Here is a 21,712-nt window from a genome sequence, read left to right on the forward strand (position 1 = left end):
AGAGGGCTAAAACTGTGAATTTGGGAAAATAAACCTCAAATACTATATTGTTGGGGTTCTTACAACAAATGGAGATGGGTGAAAAATAGCATAATACCTCCCCTTTAATATGTTTTATACCATTATATACATATTATATATTATTGCTGCCCCAGTGATCATTGCGTAAAAGCACATGGTCACATGAGTTCTAAGTGGTTTTTATTTGTCGATGAAAATTTGTCATAATTTGTCAGTGTCATCATTTTTGTCACTTAAAGAAATGTAGTCACAAAAACTATGACGTATATGTTGTCGCTGGTGTGAATGTAATGTATTGTTGTTTGTTTGCAGGATGTGGGAATGGGAGACAAAGCCATGACGTCCTTCCTGGGCTCGTGTGTCCAGCTGCTGCAGATCCTCATGGAGGTGACTGAAGTATTGTTTAGGGATCAGGGCCATTTGTCTTTTATCCGATTCTATGTAAGTAACAAGGCAGGAAGGCCGAGCGCATGCAGAATGAGCGGCGCCTGCATTCAGTGCAGAAACACAAAGCATGGACGCAGCACAGTGAAGACAAGTCGGATACTGAGATTGCTTTGAGACAAATGTGGCTGAGATGTTTCTCAGGGTTTTGCTGAGACTGCAGTGGCTGGAAATGCTGAAGGTCATACAGACATGCCAGAAGTAAATAGACAACATGATTATTCTTAGATATGAGGCTAACTAATGTAACCTGAACCACAGCCTAAACAGTGTTAACCAGGATTCTAACTAAAGTTGCTTGATTGACCAATCAATCAGAACAATTACGCTTTTAATTAAAGCTGTGAAAACACTTTTTTTTACAGTAAAATTTTCACTCCCGTTTATTTGTTTGTTCATCTTTTCTCAGGATTACGTCAAAAGTACTTACAAGGTTTACGCCATGGAAGATTCCATTTGATTTGAGGGATCAATTTACTCATTCTGGATCATTTTGAAAAATTCAAAAATCCCAATCTTTCGTCATTGACAAAATTTTAAAGAATTCATATCTCAGTTTGTAATAGACAGATTTTTAGTAAATTTGACTCAGTTATGTCATTGTGGTTTGTCAATTATCTCACAGACTTTCATTGGGATCAGATCCAGATTGTGCATTTCATCACAATTAAAAACAAATAAAAAATGGTGACACCATTATATTTGGTACTGCCAATATATCGTAAAGAGGATATTTGGTGCTTGGTGAAGGTTTCCACTCTCCTATTGTGAGCTTGTAAACTTCTGCTTTGTAAAATAATTTTACACTTTACTAACTTTACCAGTCAGGTTTGTTTACTTTATTTATTTATTTATTTATTTTTAAAGCTTGAAGCCTAAAGCCTCACCATCCTCTAATGCAGATGTGCCCACATTTGTTTGTGGAACAGCATCTGGAAACATCAGCATTAGGCCATAACAGTCTCAGTAAAAAAATGTGAAACACTTGAACGTGTTTGTTTTATCGCCGGCTGGATGAGAATGATGGAACAGTTTAAAATGCATCTGCTTCTACTAATGCTCTGCTTCACCTGCACATGTACACGACACGTGTATGTGATACGCACTTAAAGCCAGATTACAGAGGAGGACTTGGGTCATTTGTTGATGTGGAACAAACCATTATGAAGGTCTTTGAGCACATTTTGTGTTTGTTTTTATCCTAATTGTAATGCTTGTTCATTTATCACGTAATGCAGGTGCTTTTTTTTTTTGCATATATAACCTGGATTTTATATGTTTTTCTTGTTTTTATAAATCAGTATTTTTACAGGTATTATTGTTTCTATTTTGTCCCTGATTTCTTGTGCTTTTTATTGTATTTTTTTAACCTTATTTTATTAATTTAAAGTATATTTGATTTGAAACGTAATCTACTTACCCTTCACTTTCTCCTGTTTATGTCCTGTGTATGATTGTGTGTTGGTATACTATTGAAGCCAAAGTAATTTATTGGGTCAGAATAAAGTAACTTATCTTCTCCTCTGATGCTCCACCTGCAGGCCGACTCGGCTGTGGAGGAGGTCTCGGCTCCGGAGCTTTCTGTGGAGGAGGTTTGGTGTGGAGCTGATGGTCCAGCGTCCATAGCCGAGCTCGCTCTGGATCAAAGAGGCGTCCACTTCCCTCTGGTCCAGCACCACTTCCTGTTAGCGTCACTGCTACACGTGGCCATGACCTTCAGTCTCAGGGTGAAACCGCTCAGCCTGTTCGACAGCAAGGTGAGAATCCAGGACCACGTGTTTGTGTTCAGCCCAGAGTTTGTGTTGATGCGTCGGTATTTGTTCGTAGGGAAAGAACGCTTTTTTTAGAGACCTGACCACCATCCAGCTCATGCCCAGTGGAGACATGGACCCAGGCTTGATCTCACTGCGACAGGAGGTGAGAGTATTTTTTAATGTAGACACTGAAGAAACCATAGTCCTGTACACATGGTCTAAGCCCCACCCCACCAACACTTGTGTTTCTGTAGTTCCTGATGCGGGCGCTGGTCGGCTGGGTGCAGGCCATAGACGATGTAGCGAGCACCCCTTCCACCCCTCTACCTGCCACAGGCCCCACAGCCGACTGGTGGCCTTCACTGTGTCTGGAACTGGGAGTCCTGCTGCAGGTCAACCCAGACATCCTTCAACGCCACCTCGTCTGTGAACTCTACAACCAAGGCCTGGATGTACGCGCTGAAGAGGTGCAACAATTATTTATTATGCCTTACCTTCATTTTAGGGCTTTTGTCTAAATTCACTTATTTTTTATGCCTTACTGCTGCCTTGCCTCTGTTTTATGGTGTTCACCATAATACTAGTTTTTAGAGGCTTAATATAGCGTTACCTCAAATAAAAAAAGTATACACATGTGCCATTTGACCTTTAATGGTGGTTTTTCTGCATTTTTTTTACTCCTTACCTCCATTTTATTGTGTTTATCATTATTGCACTAGTTTATAGTGTACTGTATATAGTCTTCCTACAATTCACATTTTTATGCCTTACCTTTGTTTCCATCCAAGTTATGCATTTCATGCCTTACTCCAAATTATGAGTATTTCTTGTATTTTTCTCATTTCCTTTACTATGGTTTTACCTCTGTTTTATGATGTCCATCATACTTGCATTAGTTTTTTAGGACTTACTGTAGCCTAACCTAAAATTGAAAAAAAAAACATGCCTCAACCCAATTTTGTGTTTGACAGATTCTCGTCATTTTCTTGGGCCTTACTTCCATTTTATGGTGTTGATCAAAATTGAAATAGCTTTTAGGAAATTACTATAGTCTAATTTTCCTTTTGGTTCATGCCATACCTCCTAATTTTACTAGTTTTTAGGCCGGGCTACCAGACTCAAAACGCCATTCATTTTGTTGTTCTTGTTATCTACACTAGTTAAAATCACTACTCCTCCGTTATTCGTGAACGGATTGGGCTGAAATTTGGTAGGTATATTCTATGGATGTGTACGCATCGACGCTCGGAGCCTAATTTTTGATTTGGGGTCCCAAAAAAAAAAAAGATGAAAGTCGATTTCTCATTTATTTGTGAATCAAATATTACGACGGTTGGTGGTACCGAATCATTGGCACATACCAATATATAAATGGGGCCCATTACCCCCACGGGGCCCCATTTTTTCAAACGACTACTCCTTCGTTAGTTCTTGTTAGATTGAAATGTAGTTTGGTATGAACAAATATGAGATGCTCAGATCCCTTTTTTTGGAGTAGGGTAGGTGGCACAGGGGCCTAACCCCTATTTCCGGTAATTTCCAAATTTATGGGAACATAGTCGTGTGATATATCGTTGCAAAGGTAATTCAACCGAGATTACTACTATGCCTCGCACAATTTAATTAGGGGCCCACCTCCGTTTTTTAGTTAATTTCAAGTCATTTTCTCATTTATTTGTGAGTCAAATATTGCGACAGTTGACACATTCTATATGTGCCACGGGGGCTCCATTTTTTAAATGACTATTCCTCCGTTAATGCTCGTTGAATTGGGCTGTAATTTTAAATGGACATTCTATGAGCGGATATCAAGAGTCTCTCGGAGACCTTTTTGAAAGGGACGTAGGCCACCAAATTTCTACATTTATTGGAACATAGTCGTGTGATATATGTCGTTTCAAAGGCAATTAAACATAGATTACAATTTGATGTCGCACAATTTCATTTGTTTTACTCGGTGGAACAGAGTCATTTCACTGAATTCTCGGGAACGTGGCACGTGCTCTTCGGCGCAGAGACGTTGTAGTTCATCAGAACTTGTTAGTCAAAGTCAACATGTCAGCATTTCCCATGTTTCTTGCAGATGATGTTAGAGGTAGAAGACAAAGACGTTCTGGGTTCACAGCTGCTGGTGCTGACGGGCCAGAGGCTGTGCTACTCCCTCCTTCACAGTCAGAGTCAGACACAGGCTGCCATGGAGCTGCTGGCCCGCCTTCCCCCCACCCTCTGCACATGGCTGAAGGCAATGGTGAGAAGCACGAACTTTCACAGGATATAATGGCACATTTCCACTACAATAAAACCAAAATTCCATTTCTCTGGCGAAAACATCCAAACCTGCCTGAATATTGACATGGAAGGCACTGTATGCTCAAAACTTTAGTTTAGACACATCTTAAATGTAAAGATTATAAAGTACCATAGAATAGTAGGTTGCTAAACATAACCAAGCCTGTTTGGAAATCCAGTATCTAGTGGATACTGTGGCACAACTCTACACTTTTTCCATTAGACTTATTTGAGTTAGTCTTTAAGGCTGTGTTTGATTTTCTGCTCCATAGGATCCTAGTGAGCTCAGATGTCCCATGGTGCCACTGGCCCAGACCAGCAGGCTGGTGGGGCGACTGATAGAGATGCTCCCTGAGAATCACGCCCAGTACAGCCTGGCTCTGCATTTACTGGAAGCTGTGGACGTTCTAACCACTGAGGACTGATGAAGCTTCATAGACTCTGAGGTTTCTCTTACTTCAGCTCATGTTTATACAGATTTCCTCTAATGAATTACTTTAACCATTCATTTCACCATCATGTCTTTGTGCATGTCTCATACATGTATCTTTGTTGTGTTGAAAGGTTAGGTCATACTCACTATGTTTGGCCCATCAGATTTGTTTCCTTACATGTGTGTCATCCAGAAATGAATTTAAACATTTTTTTATTTATAGAGACTCAGTTCTGAACTCCATGTGCCTGTACACACTACTCTGTAGCTCTTTGTCTGGACGTTCACACTGGGCTTGGACACAGAATAAAGATTTACTGGAAGAAAGAAGTCATACAAGCATCTGTGTTGTAAACCAGCAAAGAGAGACGGTTTCTCATTTGTATGGAAAAAACAAACAAAATGGTTTTCTTTTAAATTACATCTTGACTATTTACAGTATGGTTATGGTCACTGAGTCTGGGTCACGAGGTTCTGGCAGCGAGGACACAGACAGTCTGTAACCTGGGACGTGTATCGGCGACAGCGCGGGCAGCGTGAGGCAGAGGTGGGAACCACAGCGATGCTGAAGGCGGTTTCCTCCCGTATGACACCACCTGAGGACACACATATACACACACAGCCATGAAGGACGAATGCCATCATCAATATTCAACAGGTAGATGCTCACCTTCCAGGTTGATGAGGAAGCTGCCGTGCTTCAGCAGAGTGTCTGGGGGGAGATCACGAGGCAGCGCGCTCGTCAGGGTCACCTGAGCCGCCATCATCAGCTCAGCCAGCTGTGAGAAGGAAGAGGTCGGCTCCTCCTGCAGCGACTGAGTCACACGGAGACAAGTGAATTTACTGCTAGAAACCTAATCATCTAAATCTTTTAAGAATTAACATGTCTTTGTTATAATATGAGGCTGCTATAAAAACACATGTCAAATTCAAGGCCCAGGGGCCAAATCGAGCCCTTTAAAGTATCCAATTTGGGCCGCAGAACAAGTAACAATGACAGAGAAAATATGAATTATTGTTTAAATTACCAACTAATTCCATTGTAGGTATCGCTGCCCCTCCAAACACACAAATTCAAACAAATTTCACAATAATTGTAGGGTTTAGTTTTCCCACGATTCATTGTATCACATGATGGCACTCATTTTTAATCTCAAATTGTTGAAAGACCTCTAATTTTCTCCAAAATATCCACAAAAAAATCCCCATATTAAATAAAAAATGGTAAATTAAAAAAATAAAGGAAATTTACAGAGAATTTTAAGTGTATTAAGGATATTGTCAGTGCCTTACGTATTTTACATATCTCGTCTGTAATCTGCACCACATTTAAGATCAAATACAATGAGTTTCCCTGGTTCAAAGTATAGGACAGAACTGAATTCAAACTAAATCCAGTGTGAAATTGAGTTTTGAATGACTACAGCTGTCAAAATTCCTTACAAACATCTCTATGAACAATTTCAGCCCCAAGTCTCCATTAGTCACAGGTTTCTAATATTATAAACAATAAAGTGAGGCAGCTTCTAGAGGTTATGTTCTCATACCAAGCCTTGGTGGTACACTTTGTGTCATTACACTGTTAGAAGGTCCATTAATGAAGAATGTGGAACATTGGTTTCCACTCGATCATATATCATGTGTACCATTTTTTTAACCATGTCTACAGTTATTCAGATGATCTTTGGCTCTATTTTACCTCCATGAGCTCAAACAGAAGTCCTGGTTCGATGGCGATGGTGAGGTTGTATTCTGCTGCGTTTTTTCCAGGAATGGAGGACAGGAAGGTGTCCCTGATGGCACAGCCTCCCTCCACTGCCTCCTCCAACCCCGGCCTCCGCCACACAGAACTGCTTTTGATCCAGCCGCTTTTAAACAGGGTTTCCCCTTCTGTAGGGATGATGATTACACGAGTGTGAAACTTAGGAATGGTGATTATTGTAGGATACTAAAGTAGACCAACAGGCACATACGTTCATGTCCAGGAGCGTGCAGGTAGACCTCTTCTGCCAGATGTGGCAGGATGGGAGCGATGCATCTGGTGACTCCATCCAGAATCTCCTCTAAGACTGTCTGACAGGATCTTCTCCCTAAGGATTCCTCGGGGTCGCAGTATAACCTGCAGAACGGAAGCAGTGATGATGCCTCGTACACAGAGAGCTGGTGGCTGACTGAGCTGCGTACCGGTCTTTGATGATGCTGAAGTAAAAGCTGGACAGGTCTCTGCTGATGAAGGCCTGCAGGGTGCGGATCACCCTGCCCGAGTCAAACTCGCTGTAGCCGTCTGTGACCTTCATGCTGAACTCCCGCAGCAGGTGCAGCATGTACTGGTCGATGTAGTGCATCTGTTTGGGGTCCACGGCTTGTGCACGGGGGTCGAAGCCATGAAGGTTCCCCAGGAGGAACTTCAGAGTGTTCCTCAGCTGAGAGACAAAGAGACACATAGTGAGAGGAAAGGACAAACCTTCATCTGAGTCTGTCTCTGCTGCACAGATACGGTACCTTGTTAATGTTGTCTCGGGCTGAATTGAGAGCGTTGGGTCCAATTTGAACCTCAGTGAAGACGTTTGACTCAGCAACCCACCATCGAAGGACATCAGCGCCATAGGCAGGTAAACTGGAGTCCTGACACACACACACACAGCATTTGATTGGAACGATGTCACTTTTAAAATAACAGTGCAGTTCCACCTCTTTACTTAAACGTAACCATCTTTAAAATCAATACATGCAACATGACGTACTTCAGCTGTCCTTTTGTCAGTGGATTTAATAAAATAAACATGTAAAATAATAGATACTGGGGGTGTGCATTACCATGAATCTGGTGATACGATTCACAATGCGATATATCCCGATGCTAAACAATATGATATTCATATTGCGATACCAATAATTACAAATTTCACCTCTACAAGTATAAAATGGTATGAAATACAATTTGTTAAAACTAAACTTAATTTGCGGGAACAAGTAAATGGTAACTGACTGTAATTGAAGTACCAATATCAAAAACAAGGGGTATGTTTATCAAGAACTGATTCTGTTAAAAGTGACCACATACATCTATAAAAGTGCCCAGTATGTTTTATGAAAAAGAGTGACTTAGTTTAACAAGGTCTGATGTGGTTCACTGACACCTAGTGACCAAACGTACTGTGCATATCTTAGCACATTTAAATGTTTTATTTGTTAAAAAAATTGATTTGGAAGTTTTTTTGGATTTATATGGTAACCGCGCTGTGAAATATCACAACATATCCCCAAATCAATTATTACTTTCACCCTTAATAGATACCTTTCCTCCATTAACAACCACATCCGGGTCCACTACGTTTCCCAGAGACTTGGACATCTTTTCTCCTTTCTCAGTGACGGCAAAGCCATGCACTACTAGAGACCTGCAGCACATTATAGACACACAAGACGTCATCAAAAGGAAAGTAGCAAACGTTTCCATAACTTCCATCCTCACACACTAAAGCCTCTCACTTGTATGGTGCTTTGTTCCTCACAGCCACACTGGTGAGCAGCGACGACTGGAACCAGCCCCCGATCTGATCCTTTCCCTCCACGTAAGCGTCTGCCCTGGAATCCGACTCTTCAGGAGGAAGGAGAAAGAAAGATAATGAGTGTAAGGTACACTTTCAAAAATCTGATGCAAAGAGTGTTAGTTTCAACCCAAGGGAAGGAAAACATCTGGAAATAGACGAGAGGGGAGCAGCTGTTAGTTTAAAACTGCAACAAATGACAGAGAGGGTCCGACTCCACAGCCTGAAAAAAAAGAAGAGTGCCACACCCTCACAGGAAAGCTTTGAAACCATAGATTAAGCTTTAGATGGTCAGCCATGTTATATCATAGAGGAACTGCAGCCAATCTAAATGAAGGGATCCACAGAGCAAACACAATCCTGCAGAAACAAAACCAACTATGGTCGAGTTATTCAGAGTGAAGCCCAGCATGCAAATAGAAGAGTTATACACAAAGGAGAACAAATAACACAATAGGGTGACTTTCACATGAGCATCAAAAATAAAGTTTGGCCTTTAAAAAAAAAAAAAATGTATCCAAAATTAAGCAATTAAGCACATTTTATTTTAAAAATATTTTTTACCCACACGCTGAAACATAATACCCCAGAGACATTTTTATAATATTACGTTTTTTAAAATTGATTTATAATGTATTTTACAATTAGTCTAATTAATTTTAATTATTTATTTAATATATTTAGTTTTTTATTATTGTTTTTTTTTTTTTCAACGTACAATATTTTTCATGATAGCTTTTGTGTCAGGCTGTGCCGTTTTACAGTCAAACCATCAGAAGGAACCAAAACAGAGTTTTTACAGTTGAATATTCAGCGGTACACTACTATGACACTAATATGTAGTTGTTTTTTTACCTAAATTTTTATGAAACAATTTTGTTTCAAAAAATTGTTGCATATTTTTAAAAAAAAATGGCTTTAAAACCTGAGGAGGCTCTTAAATGTATCAGGCCAGTCATTCCCAAGCAGAAATAATGATAAAGGATGAAGTGGCAGCTGATAGAACACAGAGGAACCTGCAGGTGAAAGGTGGAAACACCTGTGACCAGAGGTTTGCGTAGCGGAGCGGGGAGCCAGCTGAGGTTAGACTCCGCCTCCTCTGCATCCTCGGCCTTCTCCTCTAAAGAAAACAACAGTCAAACACATGTCACGTCCCAATGGATCACTGAGGAACCTTCAGCCAATCATTGCACAGCATCACTGCTTTGTTTTTAGTGTTCATGTGACATCAAAATAATCAAAAATTAAAACAGGTAGTGTTAAATATTCGCACGGAATCACCCGTCTCATAATATAATTTAATTTACAATCACTTAAATTTGTATCTTTAGAAAAGAAGATAATCAGAAGTTCTCCTTTAAACTATATAAATATTAAGAGCATTTAAAAAGGGTTTTAAAAAAAATGTATGATTACACAGCTATACAAGGAAATAGTAAAATAAAGTTGTGCTTTGTAAATATAAAGCAGCTATTTCTAATTGCCCACAACACTGCATTTAAAAAAGAAAAAAATCCCCTTCAAAATAAAAGCACAAAATTACTATTTATAAGTTAACAACTCATATTTGCAGGCAACAAATAAAAAGTGCATCCTTCCCATTCTCAGTAGGTAGAACATTCAACACACATGCTGTCATTTGTATACTGCTGACCTAACAATGTGCTGGAAAAGACGGGTGTAGATCATGAGGCAGGTGTCAATTTACAAGCATGTGATGCATTAAAAGTCTATAGATCAACAATCAACCACTTACTCCAGTGGAGAGTCAAACAGCGCTCGTAGCTGGTTTAAAAACCAAAGGCAGTGCAGGTAGAACAGTTTAAAGCACGTTATAAAAGTTAAAGAAGTGCTCATTAAAAACCCCAGCACTGTGCTGACTCAGCACAGGCTGCTAATCTGAGTCAGCTTCACGTCTCCCTAATGATACTTTGGAAAATGAACAGGTGACGACATGCAGGAGCTTTTAGTGTCATAATAAAAAGTCATGACAGGACAGACTGAAGGCCTGTGTGCATTGCCATGAATCTGACCATACGATTCACAATATGCATATCACAATACAATTTATCATGATACTAAAGAATAAGATAAACATTGTGATATCTATCATTACATTTACAAGTATAAAATGGGATGAAATACAATTTATTTCATTTTTTCTTTACTTACGAGAACAAGTAAATGGTAACATACTGTAATTCAAGTACAAATATCAAAAACAAGTGGTAATGCATGTTTATCAAACTGTCAAATTACATTTTTCAAAAAGGTTTCAGTTCCTGATTCTGTTAAGTTCCTTTTTTTTTTGTTAAAAAACATCTGTAAAAAAATCAATTTGGACATTTTTTTGGACCAATACGATAAGCGTGCATAATCGTGATATATTGCAGAATCAATTTTTCTCTTCCCCCCTCAGTGGAAAGACTGCACTTACACTGTAAACATAAGTCTAATAATCTCATACACGCAACAAGACTCACAAAGAAACCTTCAATCACATTAGAATGTGTCTGACAGAGTGAATATTCAGGCGTACCTTCTAGTACCGCAGCCCACGAGGCTCCGCTGTCGAACCAGATGTCCAGGACGTCGTCTCCACGGATGAAGTCTGTCACAGGACCAGCTTTACTCTGATTAATCAATCAAACAGAAAAACAACTGATGTATTTGTGAACTGATGTATTTGGTACAGTGAACTGATGTATTTGGTACAGTGAACTGATGTATTTGGTACAGTATTGTGGTCATTTCCTGTGTTGATGTTCTGTTCAGATCCCTCATCACGGCTCCTCTCACCTTCTTCAGCACATCTGCAGGCAGCAGCGTCTCCATAGGGAGCTCCCACCAGCAGTCACTGCCCTTCTCTTTGAACAGTTTAGCAACGTGTGACACCGTGTGCCTGCAGAGGTAACACACATTTTTTTGATCATGTTTATTATACTTTTTTTTTTTTTTTTTTACAATTATAGAGTAGCCAGGACAAGTTGTGCCAGCTCAGATATTTTTTTTTACTGCATTTTGTTATTAATATTAACTAGATTTAGATTTATCAATAGAATACAGTTGTTTAAGAATGTGTTTTTTTTATTCAAAAAAGAATAATTAAAAAATAAAATCAGTAATTTATCTTTTTTATCAATTACTAGATATTTCAGGCAACCCCACTTGAATTCCGGGTGACCACACATGGGGTCCTGACCCCAAGGTTGAAAAGCACTGCTTTAGTAGGAAAGTGGAAAACAAAACAAACTAGAAAATGTGTCTGTTCTGTGAAGAAAGTCTTAGTGATAGTGTAGTATAGTGTGTGTAGCTGCACGTGCGTAGCTGTATGTTTTTAGTCTCACTTGTTGATGAGGGCGTCTCCACTCTCTCGGTGGTAGAACACTGGGATGGGGACGCCCCAGCTCCTCTGTCTGGAGATGCACCAGTACGTCCTCCTGTCCAGCATGGCCAGCAGGCTGCCTCTGGCCGACTCTGGTAGAATGCGGACCTTCTGCAATGCATCCTGGGGAAGAAAAATTGGACACGAAAAAATATTAATACAACAAAGATTGAAAATCCAAACGATCTGACTGGTGCTGCTGTGTCACCGTTGCTTTGTCCTTCAGTGAGGCCGTGTTGATAAACCACTGTTTACTGGGCCTGATGACCACGGGCTGCTTGGTCCTCCAATCGTACGGGTAGCTGTGGACACAGTCCTGCTCCATGAGCAGAGCCCCGCCCTCCTTCAGCATGGAGATGACTGACAGCACAAACAGCAACAGTTAGAAACCAGTTTGAAAAGGAAAGCCCGGCTGTTTTCCAGTGTCTACCTTTAGCAGAACCTTCAGTCATCACACACAGGCTGTGGAGCTCTGGTCCAGCCTGCTCAGTGAACTTCCCGTCCTCGTCCACCAGACATTCCTTTGATAGAGCAAACACGCACACACACAGTGAAGTGATGAGGGAATAGCAGGTGCTAACACTTTAGCATTGGATTTAAAGGGTAGATAAATTACTACATATGGTTTACTCAACCCTAACCTGCATTTACTGGTTATTTGTTCAAGATGTTTCCCACCATGGTTGGGGTCAATTACATTTTTCAATTACAATTGCTTCTTCAAACATCCATGTTCAATTACAACTCAATTATGATCATGGTGACCAGCATTTTTTCCAATTACAATTAAGACTACAATAATTTTTTTCCCCCTGAAAGTCAATAAAATTACATTCTCAATTACTAAAGCTCAAATTCAATTAATCATAATTAAGGAGACCATAATAAAGAAATACATACATATATAAATACATTTCCTCTTGTGTTAGCATATCTTATAACAGGTCGGTTTTGACCCATGTCTTAAATCAGCTGTAAATACACTTAAAAATATTATCTAGCATCCATTTTGTTTTTCATATTTTAATTACCTTGTTAGGCTTCCTATCAATAATAAATATTGGTATTAATGTTTTTGGTGTGGGCGTCTGAGCCTTTTCTCTGTCAGTATACGACAAGAGTTCAACTTTTTTGGAAAAAATGGTAAAATGATCCTTCAGAGAAGTGACAGGTAAACTTGATACGAAACATATTTTAATACCATAATTAACTACGTATGTATAAGCATAGAACTGTAACACGGTCCCCCTAGTTTGCATTTAATTAAATTTATAGGATTTGTAATTTTTTTACTTCAATTACAAAGTCAATTATCTGAACTCAACTTTAATTCAATTATGATCACAACAGCAAAATGTTTTTTCAATTACATTTATGATTACATCATAATTGTAATTAATTAATAATCAGGCAATTACAAATATATTTGACCCCCAACCCTGCTTCCCACCCTGCGTCCAATGTGAGCTGGAATAGACATCAGCTGACCCAGGAAGGTAATAATTACAACAACACCCCTTCAGGGTCAGGTTGGTGTAATTCATATGAATTCTTTGGTCCTGAGTGAGTTTTGGCTGTAGTCGCCCATCCTCTCTCTTACATTCCTACGTACCACAGGCAGTTTGAACTGTGAAGCCACGCTGTAGTCGTCCATGCCGTGGGCGGGCGCCGTATGGACCAATCCAGTTCCCTTTGTCATGGTCACGTGATTGGCTGGCAGTAAGGGCACATGCTTGTCAGGAATTGTTGGATGTTTGCACATTCCTCCTTCCAGCTGGGAACCTTGGAAAGCCAAGATGAAATAATCAGTCACTAAAGATTTAGAGTATGAGCATCACACTCAAATTAATTCAACCAGATAAAAAAAAAAAAACTAGTAAAAAGAAATAAAACAGGGCTTGTATGTGTCTGTGTGCGAACCTGTGAAGGTGGCCACACTGAGCAGCTTAGTTCCCAGCAGCGCTGCCATGCTGCTGGTGCGTTCAGTGGCCATTAACAGCAGCTGACCGTTGTCCTCTCTCTTCACCACAGAGTACCTGTGAAGACCAACACTCAGTGGCTTCTGAAAACTACACCATACACTACACACTTTGCATGATTATTGTTAAACCCAGTTCAGAATTCTTACTGGGCTTTGGGCATGAAGCACACTGCCTGGTTGGCGGGGATGGTCCAAGGCTGAGTGGTCCACACCAACACGGAGAAGCTCTCCAGACCTGCTGAGAATCAGAGCCAGCAGTTACAAACGTCAATTCAGAGTTTTTTTTTTGCCCATATCTGATTTTTTCATGTTAATGTTAACAGTACAATTCCCATTTTTTTTTTTTTTTTTAAATCCTACCCAGGCCACTTTCAAATGTGGCTATAAATCTGATGCGTATCTGATATTTTGCAATGCGACTGCTGTCTGAACGGCCAAGTCGCATTCTATCCCACCTTCAAGTCATCAAAATGAAATCGCGTCATAATTCTGCATCCCAGACGGAGCGGCAGGGGAGGAGGGATACCATGGTGGAGGATGTAAGTAGAAAAGTAGACGATGGAAGGAGAGTGCGTTCTTAAAATTAATAAATCTTTATTTTATTATACATGTTATCAGTGCTACACACACACCGAGACAAGATGCCACCATATTTACTTCCATAAACAGTGCGCGCCTGCGTACCTCAGGACCTCTTTTGCGGATGCGGGTCACCTCAAGGTCATACTCCAAACTGATGGAAGACGCATTTAATGTGTAAATATGTACAAGCACACAAAAAAAACCTGATTTTTCAAAAATATCCGAACTGAGCATAAAGACCTGCAGTGTGAACGTGGCCTTACCAGTGTGTGTGTGTGTGTGTGTGTGTGTGTGTGTCTTTACCTTCTACCGAGGTAATCTTTGGAGGCATGGTGACCAGGGGAAATGTGGCATAAATGGCTTTGCTCACATGTTCAGGGTTGTACTCAAGCTCCGCCTCCGCCAGAGCTGTTCTATAAAGGAACGCAGAACCACAGACTACATAATCACCCACTGATCAAAACACATTTGAGATGTTATATCAGATCTGTTCATGAAATATTCATCGGTTGCACATCATTGCTAGTAAAATAAAAAGTGAAAACAAACTATTAGGAATCTACTATTTTTTATATATACATATATGGAAAAACCTTGTTAGGAATCCTTCAGTACCGTGATGAGGGAGACCAGTAGACTGGTTTATAATCCTGGTAAACAAGCCCCTTGTTGTGCATCTCCAGAAACACTTTCAACTGCGCCGCCTCATAGGTCCCGTCAAATGTGAAGTAGCACTGGTCCCAGTCTGCCATCACACCCCATCGCTGGAAGGCTGCCCTCTGTCGAGCGATCGCACCCTCTGCAAACTCCCGCGCTTTAAAGAAACACAAACATCAGCTGCTGCGACTCCATTAGAGTCTGTGACAGATGTGAGTTGTTCCCACCTTTCTGTCTGATCTGGAGTGGACTGAGTTGACTGGTATCCTGCTCTCCCAGAGCCTTCAGCTCGATGGGGAGGCCGTGGCAGTCCCAGCCAGGGATGTAGTGGACCTGTCTCCCTCGCAGCATCTCAAAGCGGTTGCGGATGTCTTTTAGGATCTAATGTGGCCAGAAAAACACACACCCAGTAAATTAAAAACTTAAACTGTGATGTTTATCTATATTTATAATGATAAGTATCACAAAGATGAGTTTTTATATTATGAAAGGCTGTCAGTAGACTGATTTGAACATCAAAGATGTGTTATTTTCTATAAAATCACCTTGTTGAGTGCATGACCAACGTGAGGATCTCCGTTAGCGTACGGCGGTCCATCATGAAGGCAAAACTCCTTTTTTGCCTTTCTCTCCCTCTGCCATGAGTATAATTCTGCAAAGCCACACTCCTGATGGAAACATGAGAAGAACGCATATAATTATACAGTAGCTATCAAACCTTCTTAAACTTGGAGAACCAATTGAATTTCTACCATTTTTTTTAAAAGTGAGAAAGTAGCCTAACAAAATGTTAAAGTACGACCGAAGCAAAGCCGCGATCGACACCCAATGCCTCCCCAAAAGTGATCAAAGATCGCGGTGGACGTTTCAAGTGCTCACGCTCTGGACCATCCTAAGCTTTTCATGCTGATCTGAATGTCCATGCTGGAACAACATTGCAAGCTGAAAGTTAAAACTTCTCCTCATAGTTAGCTTTAAAGCAAAAATTCTGAACATTTATCAAACTGTTCAAAATTACCACCAACTTAATGAAAAGCATGATGCCGCCACCACCATGCTTTATTCTGTATAGTGTTTTTTTTTGGTGATAATGGACAATAGATTGTGACAAACATACAATGAAAACTTTCAGATGTACTCATAAATTCTTAACCCTCCTGTAATCAAACTGTAAGACAAGCGTTAGATGGACTTAATGTTTACTAAACTTTACTAAAACTTGGGGGTTATTAATCCACTTCTTGCTGCACTTACAGATAACTCATAACTACAGCAGGTGGAGCACAAACTTATAAAAACTCACTGTAAACAAGTCAAGAAACTTTAGAAACCAAACCTGACTTTATTTCCGATCATCTGATATTTTAATTGATTAGCAGGTCTGCATTGAGTGTTATATAACCACATTAGCATGCGACTAGAAATAAGTGTAACAGCATGACATAATTATTAAAAAATGGGTCTAAAAATAGTAAATACAAACGTGTGCTGGGAAAATATCTAATTAAAGGGTCAACGTTCAGTTAACATGGGATTAAAGATGATAAATGTCCCTTTTTATATTAAGGCTTTGTTTTCCGACAGTTACCTTCTGTATCTGCTCCTCCCTGTCCAGCAGCTTCTGTCCAGTCAGTTTCATCGGAAACTCAGTCCGGGGAAGAAGTACCGTGTCCCGGTACTGTGACTGAGCGGAGCCGGTCTCCGTGGGCTGAACGCTGCCTTCCCCGGAGTTTAGGCTCTGAGGGCGGGCAAAGCTGAATGAGAGAGTCCGGTGCAGGAGGCCGCAGCCCGGTTGAGACTTCCGGGCACATCTCGCCAACACCTGTCTCACTGACAGAACCCGGGACAGCAGCATGGGGAGAATAAATTGGGTTAAAGAACTAACAGGAAAAAAGTGTCCTTGGTTCAGTGTCTAACTCCAGCCGTCCCGCTGTCATATTCCGTCCTCCAGAAGAGCCGTGTTTCACCCGGAAGAAATATGAAGTAGGACAACGCTTATTTGTTCACTTGTTTATTTATTTATTTATTTTATTTAACTTTGTAAACAATACAAACACATTCCGATATCAAATTAAAACAAAAAACAGAATGTATCAGGTTGAGCAAATATAAAAAAAAACAACCATAAAAGTAATTGTTTTGGTGCATTACCGCCACCTTCTGCTTTCGGAGCTGCGGAACGTTTACCAAACTTTACAATATACAGTATATTTTGTCGCCTCTTTTAACATTTATATCACAGTTGTACTTGTGCTTGTAAGCAGGATTTATACTGCGTTTTCTTAAGAAAAAATACATTATTTTGCAAAAATAACACATCTAAATTCAAGTAGAAATATATTTTCATTTTCGTGTTTTAATTATTATTATTATTATTTATTTTATTTTATTTTTTGAGCAAAAAAGATATAACCAAGCAATTGTTAATTGAAATTGAAAATAATATATACAAAGCTCGAAGCTGGTGGAATTTCAATAAATTCGAGGAAAGTTTAAACAATGTAAAACAAAAGGGAAACAAATATGCGTGTACAAAAAAAAAATGTATAAAACAAATCGTCAAATGCCACAAATGTCCACCTCTTTTTCCTATATGTGTAGGGAATATAATTACTTTAGAATGCTTTGAGAATAGCAAAAAAAAAAAAAAAGTGACGTGCTTTCAGTTTTAATTAGTTACAGAATAATCTGAATTTAATGAAAAATAATGTAAAGTAGAAATTTATGTATATAAATATTAAGGTAACGTATGTCAACTTTGTCCATGCGCAAAATTACATTACAGACCTTATTATCATTAATATTTTTGTAATATCCAAACAATTGTAAATGTTTACATCTAACTTATCTTTGAACATTCAGAAAAATAATACTTTAGAACGATTTATAGTAAGCAATGTGAAGTATATAGTTTATTGGTGTTTTTACTCAGGCACAAAAGGGAGAATAGTGTTTTAATTTTAGAAAATACAGTGTAATACATTTAGGTGAAGTTATACATTTCCAAATACTGGTGCATAATGTTATTCTTTACGATTTTTATTATAGATTAAGGAAAGGATACTCACAATGTTTATGTATCCGACACTCCTTGAATGCATCACGGTGCAGCAGGTGCCACAGGTTTGGCTGATGGGGTCACGTGATGTGTGGTATAAAAAGCACGGCTGAGTCACTTTACCTCATCACACGGTGCAGCCACTACTACAAACAACATGATGAAGACGAGCTCCGTGTACCTTGGATTTTTCCTGCTGGTTCTCATCATGGTACCACAGGTTAGTAGGATATGTAATATGTTTTATTAAGAAAGGTAGAAAATTAACAGGACACTTGAGTTGGACTCGCCTAACTCATGTTCTACATATTGATGGTTTACTGAATTTCTCACAAGGGTCCACCACTATAGAAGCTTATTGCATTCATTCTTAAGTTTTCCATGAAAACTAATACAAAAACAGAAACATTTCCTGAAATTACTTTAACCTAAAACTTATCACTGAAGTTTTGTTTTTTTTTTTAATTAGGTTATCGTCTTTCCTAATATTTCCTGAAGATAATTTGTTTTGTTCAGCGCCTTTTTTTTTTTTTGTGCTCGTTAATCTGAACTTTTTAAAACTTGTCATTTAGTTTGCAGTATAGGTTGCATGAAACCAATTTAAGTTTGCTGGTCTTAATAAAAAAAATGTGCCATATTTAACTTATTAGTTGAAATTCTGAAATTACGCACGTATGGGTTTTTTTTGGGCTCCCTGGCGCCTTTTTCTCTTTTCCTCTGAAGTGTACAAAGACTCATTTTCATTTATTACTCTTCTTCCCATGTGACCCAGGCTCGGGGCAACACTACAGCTGTCCCTACGGGGACCACAACACCTGCCTCCAACAGCTCCTCTGTGACCGCCGCCACCACGGGGAACGGCTCCGGTATGACGGACCCCTCTGTTCTGCTGCTCCCCCTGGCTCTGGCTGCGGTTCTCCTTCACGGGTGGTCCTCATGACGGTCCTTATCCTGGACCGATGGACGCGATATGTCTGGGCTGTGGTCACAACTGACGTATTCTGAACTTAAATTGTCTGCGGAAATGCGCACTGCTCCATCCAACTTTACGCACCAACTTCCCGGACACGCTCGGCTCCTTTTTTCTCGTGTCAGTCTTTGATGGACCATGAAAAATCCCCCGTCCTGCTGAAAGCTCCTCTGTGACGGAGGGGGATGTTTGTGTTTTGTTTTTTCACACCAGCTCTGACTGTAAAAACGCTCAAAATTTTGTACTGAAGTGTATTTGTGCTTTTAGCCTTGCTTTTGTAGCCCATTTCAATAAAGCTTTGGATTATGCATAATCTGTTGTTAAACTAACGAGTTTTTATTTTTATTTTTTAACTGTTAAAAACACCCTGACCATGTATATAAAGAAGGTAGGTCGGGATTAATAAACTCACCACCCCAAGCTTCTAATGTAAGTAAATACATAGGACTAAAAGGATTTGACTTAACTAAAACTAACTCTTAAAGATCACGTTAGTTAACACCAGGTGATTATATATAAAGTGCAGAAATTCTGAATTTGGGCTTCTAAATGTGTCATTAAAGTAACATTGTTTTTTTGGCAACTATAAATACATTTAATCCACTGGATCATTTGGGCCTTTATTTTTGTGCATATTAAATAACTGAAGTTATTTGACTAAAGCCTTGGGTTGAACATGTACTATGATACCAGCATAAAATTGCAGTTCTCAGCTTTCTGTCTGCCGTGACCCAAATGAGAACATGTTTTTGGAAAATCATACAACTTCTAAATTGATAAAACACAATGTAGCTCTGTGTTTTGTTTTTTTTTAAGTGACCCTCACCACTACAGCTAAAAAACTTTTTTAAAATTTTTTTTTAAATATATATACATAAATGCATACAAAAACGACTCGGCCAGCATCAGAAATCTTTATTTTGCGGCATTTTCTACTTTTATATTAAATTGTGTTTAAGGTTAAAATAACCTGTTGGTAAATTGGCTGTTATCTTTGTTCCTCATGGCCATTATCTTTGTTCCTCATGGCCATTTCTGCAACCTATTCTTCTACCTGTATTCAACACTTGAACATTCCACGTAAAAGTGACTATTCATACTATTGTATTGGAACTGAAAACACCCCCTAATTAGATTAAGTTGCACTGTAGCAGGGAGATGTCAAACCAATAAACTCTGCTTGAATAAAACTGTTTTTGAGAAATTCTTAATCCAGAAATTAAAAAAAAGATAAATGATTATTTAAAAACTTGCACCAAATTATGGTCACCTATAGTTAGAAATGAAAATACGCGACGCTCTCCTACTTATTTAAAATGTCCCCTTCAAAGTAAAAGCTGCAGGATCCTAAAACAAAAAGACTGTAAACCTTTTGTGATTTGATTTAAATCTTGCCAAAAAAATCTCATAAATAATGCCAGTCATTTTGCTCAAATTTCTAATTTCCACCAGATTGACCGACACACCAAAGCCTGAAATATTATAAACCAAATGTGTAAAATGTCAGTATTATTGTCAGATTAAAATTCCAGCTTGAGCAATAATCTTCACAATTTTTTAAACAATTTCTCCAAGACATCCAAAAATGAGCTATATTGTGAGTGTTGGAGAAAGATTATACATTAACCCACATCAGCCGTTGTCAAGCAACGAATACCAAACAGTTACTTCTCGTTACACCAAGGACAAGGGCTGACAGCTCACTAAATACAAATAACTTCAGTTATTGACTGAGACTGAGTGAATAATTGAAAGAGTGCTATGCTTTTTCTCTGGGTTTCTCCATCAAAGGGTTTCTCTCTGCTGGATGGCTGGAATTCAGCAGCACCCATTGATCTATGGGAGAATTGCGTCTGAGTCTGATCACATGACAAAGGCAGCATTGTGGGGCTGATTTTATCTGCTGGACCAGGAAACACGACCCTTCATCCTCTTTACATTTCCTTCTTCTCCACCTGCTTTTGGAACATTTCAATGTGTTTTTTAATACATTTGCTTCGTGTGTTGGCACTTCCATCACCTTCCAGTGTAATATAACATGACGAAATAAAGTATTTCCTCTTTGGCTGACATTGATGTGTGACAGCCAAAGTCACTTCTCATTTTCACTTTCATGAGTTCAGGTACTGAGAGTGGAAATGTGGGGAGTGGCTGTGAAGGAATGAAGGTGAAGTGAAGGACATTCCTCATCCACTTCAGCAACAGGAATGTTCCATCGAAAGAAAAACACTGTTTCTACTCAATGGGCCTGATTTTTCTACGCTTTCCACCAGAACGAGCACAAACTCATGCACTCGAGTTGTTCACCTGTTGCAGGTGATATACGAGGATTGCCTGAGCAAATGATAACAGGAGCAAACGTGGTGGAGACCACCCTATTGAAAAGTGGGTTTTGACCTCTGATTGTGTTGTTTGTTCTGATTTTTCTCATTTTCATCCCAGTTCAAGTGTGCAAATCATTTTTAGACTAGTTTTTTGGGTCTTTTGATAGCCTTTTCTCAGAAAAAAAAATCTAAAATGTTTCAATTTTTATGCCTTACCTCTGATTTTGGGAGATTTTTTATTTTTGTCATTTTTTGTACCTTAG

General features: G+C 39.3%; 2 protein-coding genes across 7 annotated transcripts in view; one reads left to right on the forward strand and one right to left on the reverse strand.

Annotated features, from left to right (window-relative positions):
* The window catches only part of rab3gap2 (RAB3 GTPase activating protein subunit 2 (non-catalytic)), an 18,768-nt gene extending 13,327 nt beyond the window's left edge, over positions 1-5,441 (forward strand). For 2 of the 4 annotated variants that reach the window (XM_028437487.1, XM_028437489.1), the window contains exons 30-35: positions 334-462; positions 2,007-2,222; positions 2,293-2,382; positions 2,474-2,686; positions 4,303-4,467; positions 4,781-5,441. In XM_028437487.1, coding sequence (XP_028293288.1) covers positions 334-462; positions 2,007-2,222; positions 2,293-2,382; positions 2,474-2,686; positions 4,303-4,467; positions 4,781-4,933 — 966 coding nt within the window. In that variant the 3' untranslated portion in view covers positions 4,934-5,441. The remainder of the gene's footprint in view (positions 1-333; positions 463-2,006; positions 2,223-2,292; positions 2,383-2,473; positions 2,687-4,302; positions 4,468-4,780) is intronic. The other 2 variants (XM_028437490.1, XM_028437488.1) reach the window with 2 other exon arrangements.
* On the reverse strand, positions 5,138-17,069 carry iars2 (isoleucyl-tRNA synthetase 2, mitochondrial). Of its 3 annotated transcripts, none has more exons than XM_028437492.1 (22): positions 16,686-17,069; positions 15,643-15,765; positions 15,325-15,478; positions 15,056-15,254; positions 14,744-14,853; positions 14,006-14,093; positions 13,798-13,913; positions 13,490-13,659; positions 12,308-12,398; positions 12,086-12,237; positions 11,840-12,000; positions 11,292-11,394; positions 11,032-11,125; positions 9,532-9,612; positions 8,434-8,542; positions 8,240-8,342; positions 7,444-7,566; positions 7,126-7,364; positions 6,915-7,060; positions 6,641-6,831; positions 5,612-5,756; positions 5,138-5,537 (listed from the first exon to the last, which is right to left on the reverse strand). In XM_028437492.1, the coding sequence occupies exons 1-22, from the start codon at positions 16,950-16,952 to the stop codon at positions 5,392-5,394; spliced, it is 3,111 nt and encodes a 1,036-aa protein (XP_028293293.1). In that variant the 5' UTR covers positions 16,953-17,069; the 3' UTR covers positions 5,138-5,391. The 3 variants fall into 3 exon arrangements, with proteins under 3 accessions (XP_028293293.1, XP_028293292.1, XP_028293295.1); XM_028437491.1 differs by having other exon boundaries at positions 14,006-14,096; XM_028437494.1 differs by lacking the exon at positions 9,532-9,612 and having other exon boundaries at positions 14,006-14,096.
* Positions 17,070-21,712: the final 4,643 nt, after the last annotated feature.

This window comes from Gouania willdenowi, chromosome 22, assembly GCF_900634775.1.
Source record: "Gouania willdenowi chromosome 22, fGouWil2.1, whole genome shotgun sequence".
NCBI lineage: Eukaryota > Metazoa > Chordata > Actinopteri > Blenniiformes > Gobiesocidae > Gouania > Gouania willdenowi.

Excerpts from the sequence above, each read along its gene's own strand:
- iars2 (XM_028437491.1), bottom strand. The coding sequence starts at position 16,952 with ATGCTGCTGTCCCGGGTTCTGTCAGTGAGACAGGTGTTGGCGAGATGT. Across the intron at positions 13,914-14,005 it reads TGCTTCATGCCCAAAGCCCA|GTACTCTGTGGTGAAGAGAG; the intron begins GTAAGAATTCTG and ends TGGTCTTCACAG. Across the intron at positions 5,757-6,640 it reads TTCTGTTTGAGCTCATGGAG|TCGCTGCAGGAGGAGCCGAC; the intron begins GTAAAATAGAGC and ends CGTGTGACTCAG.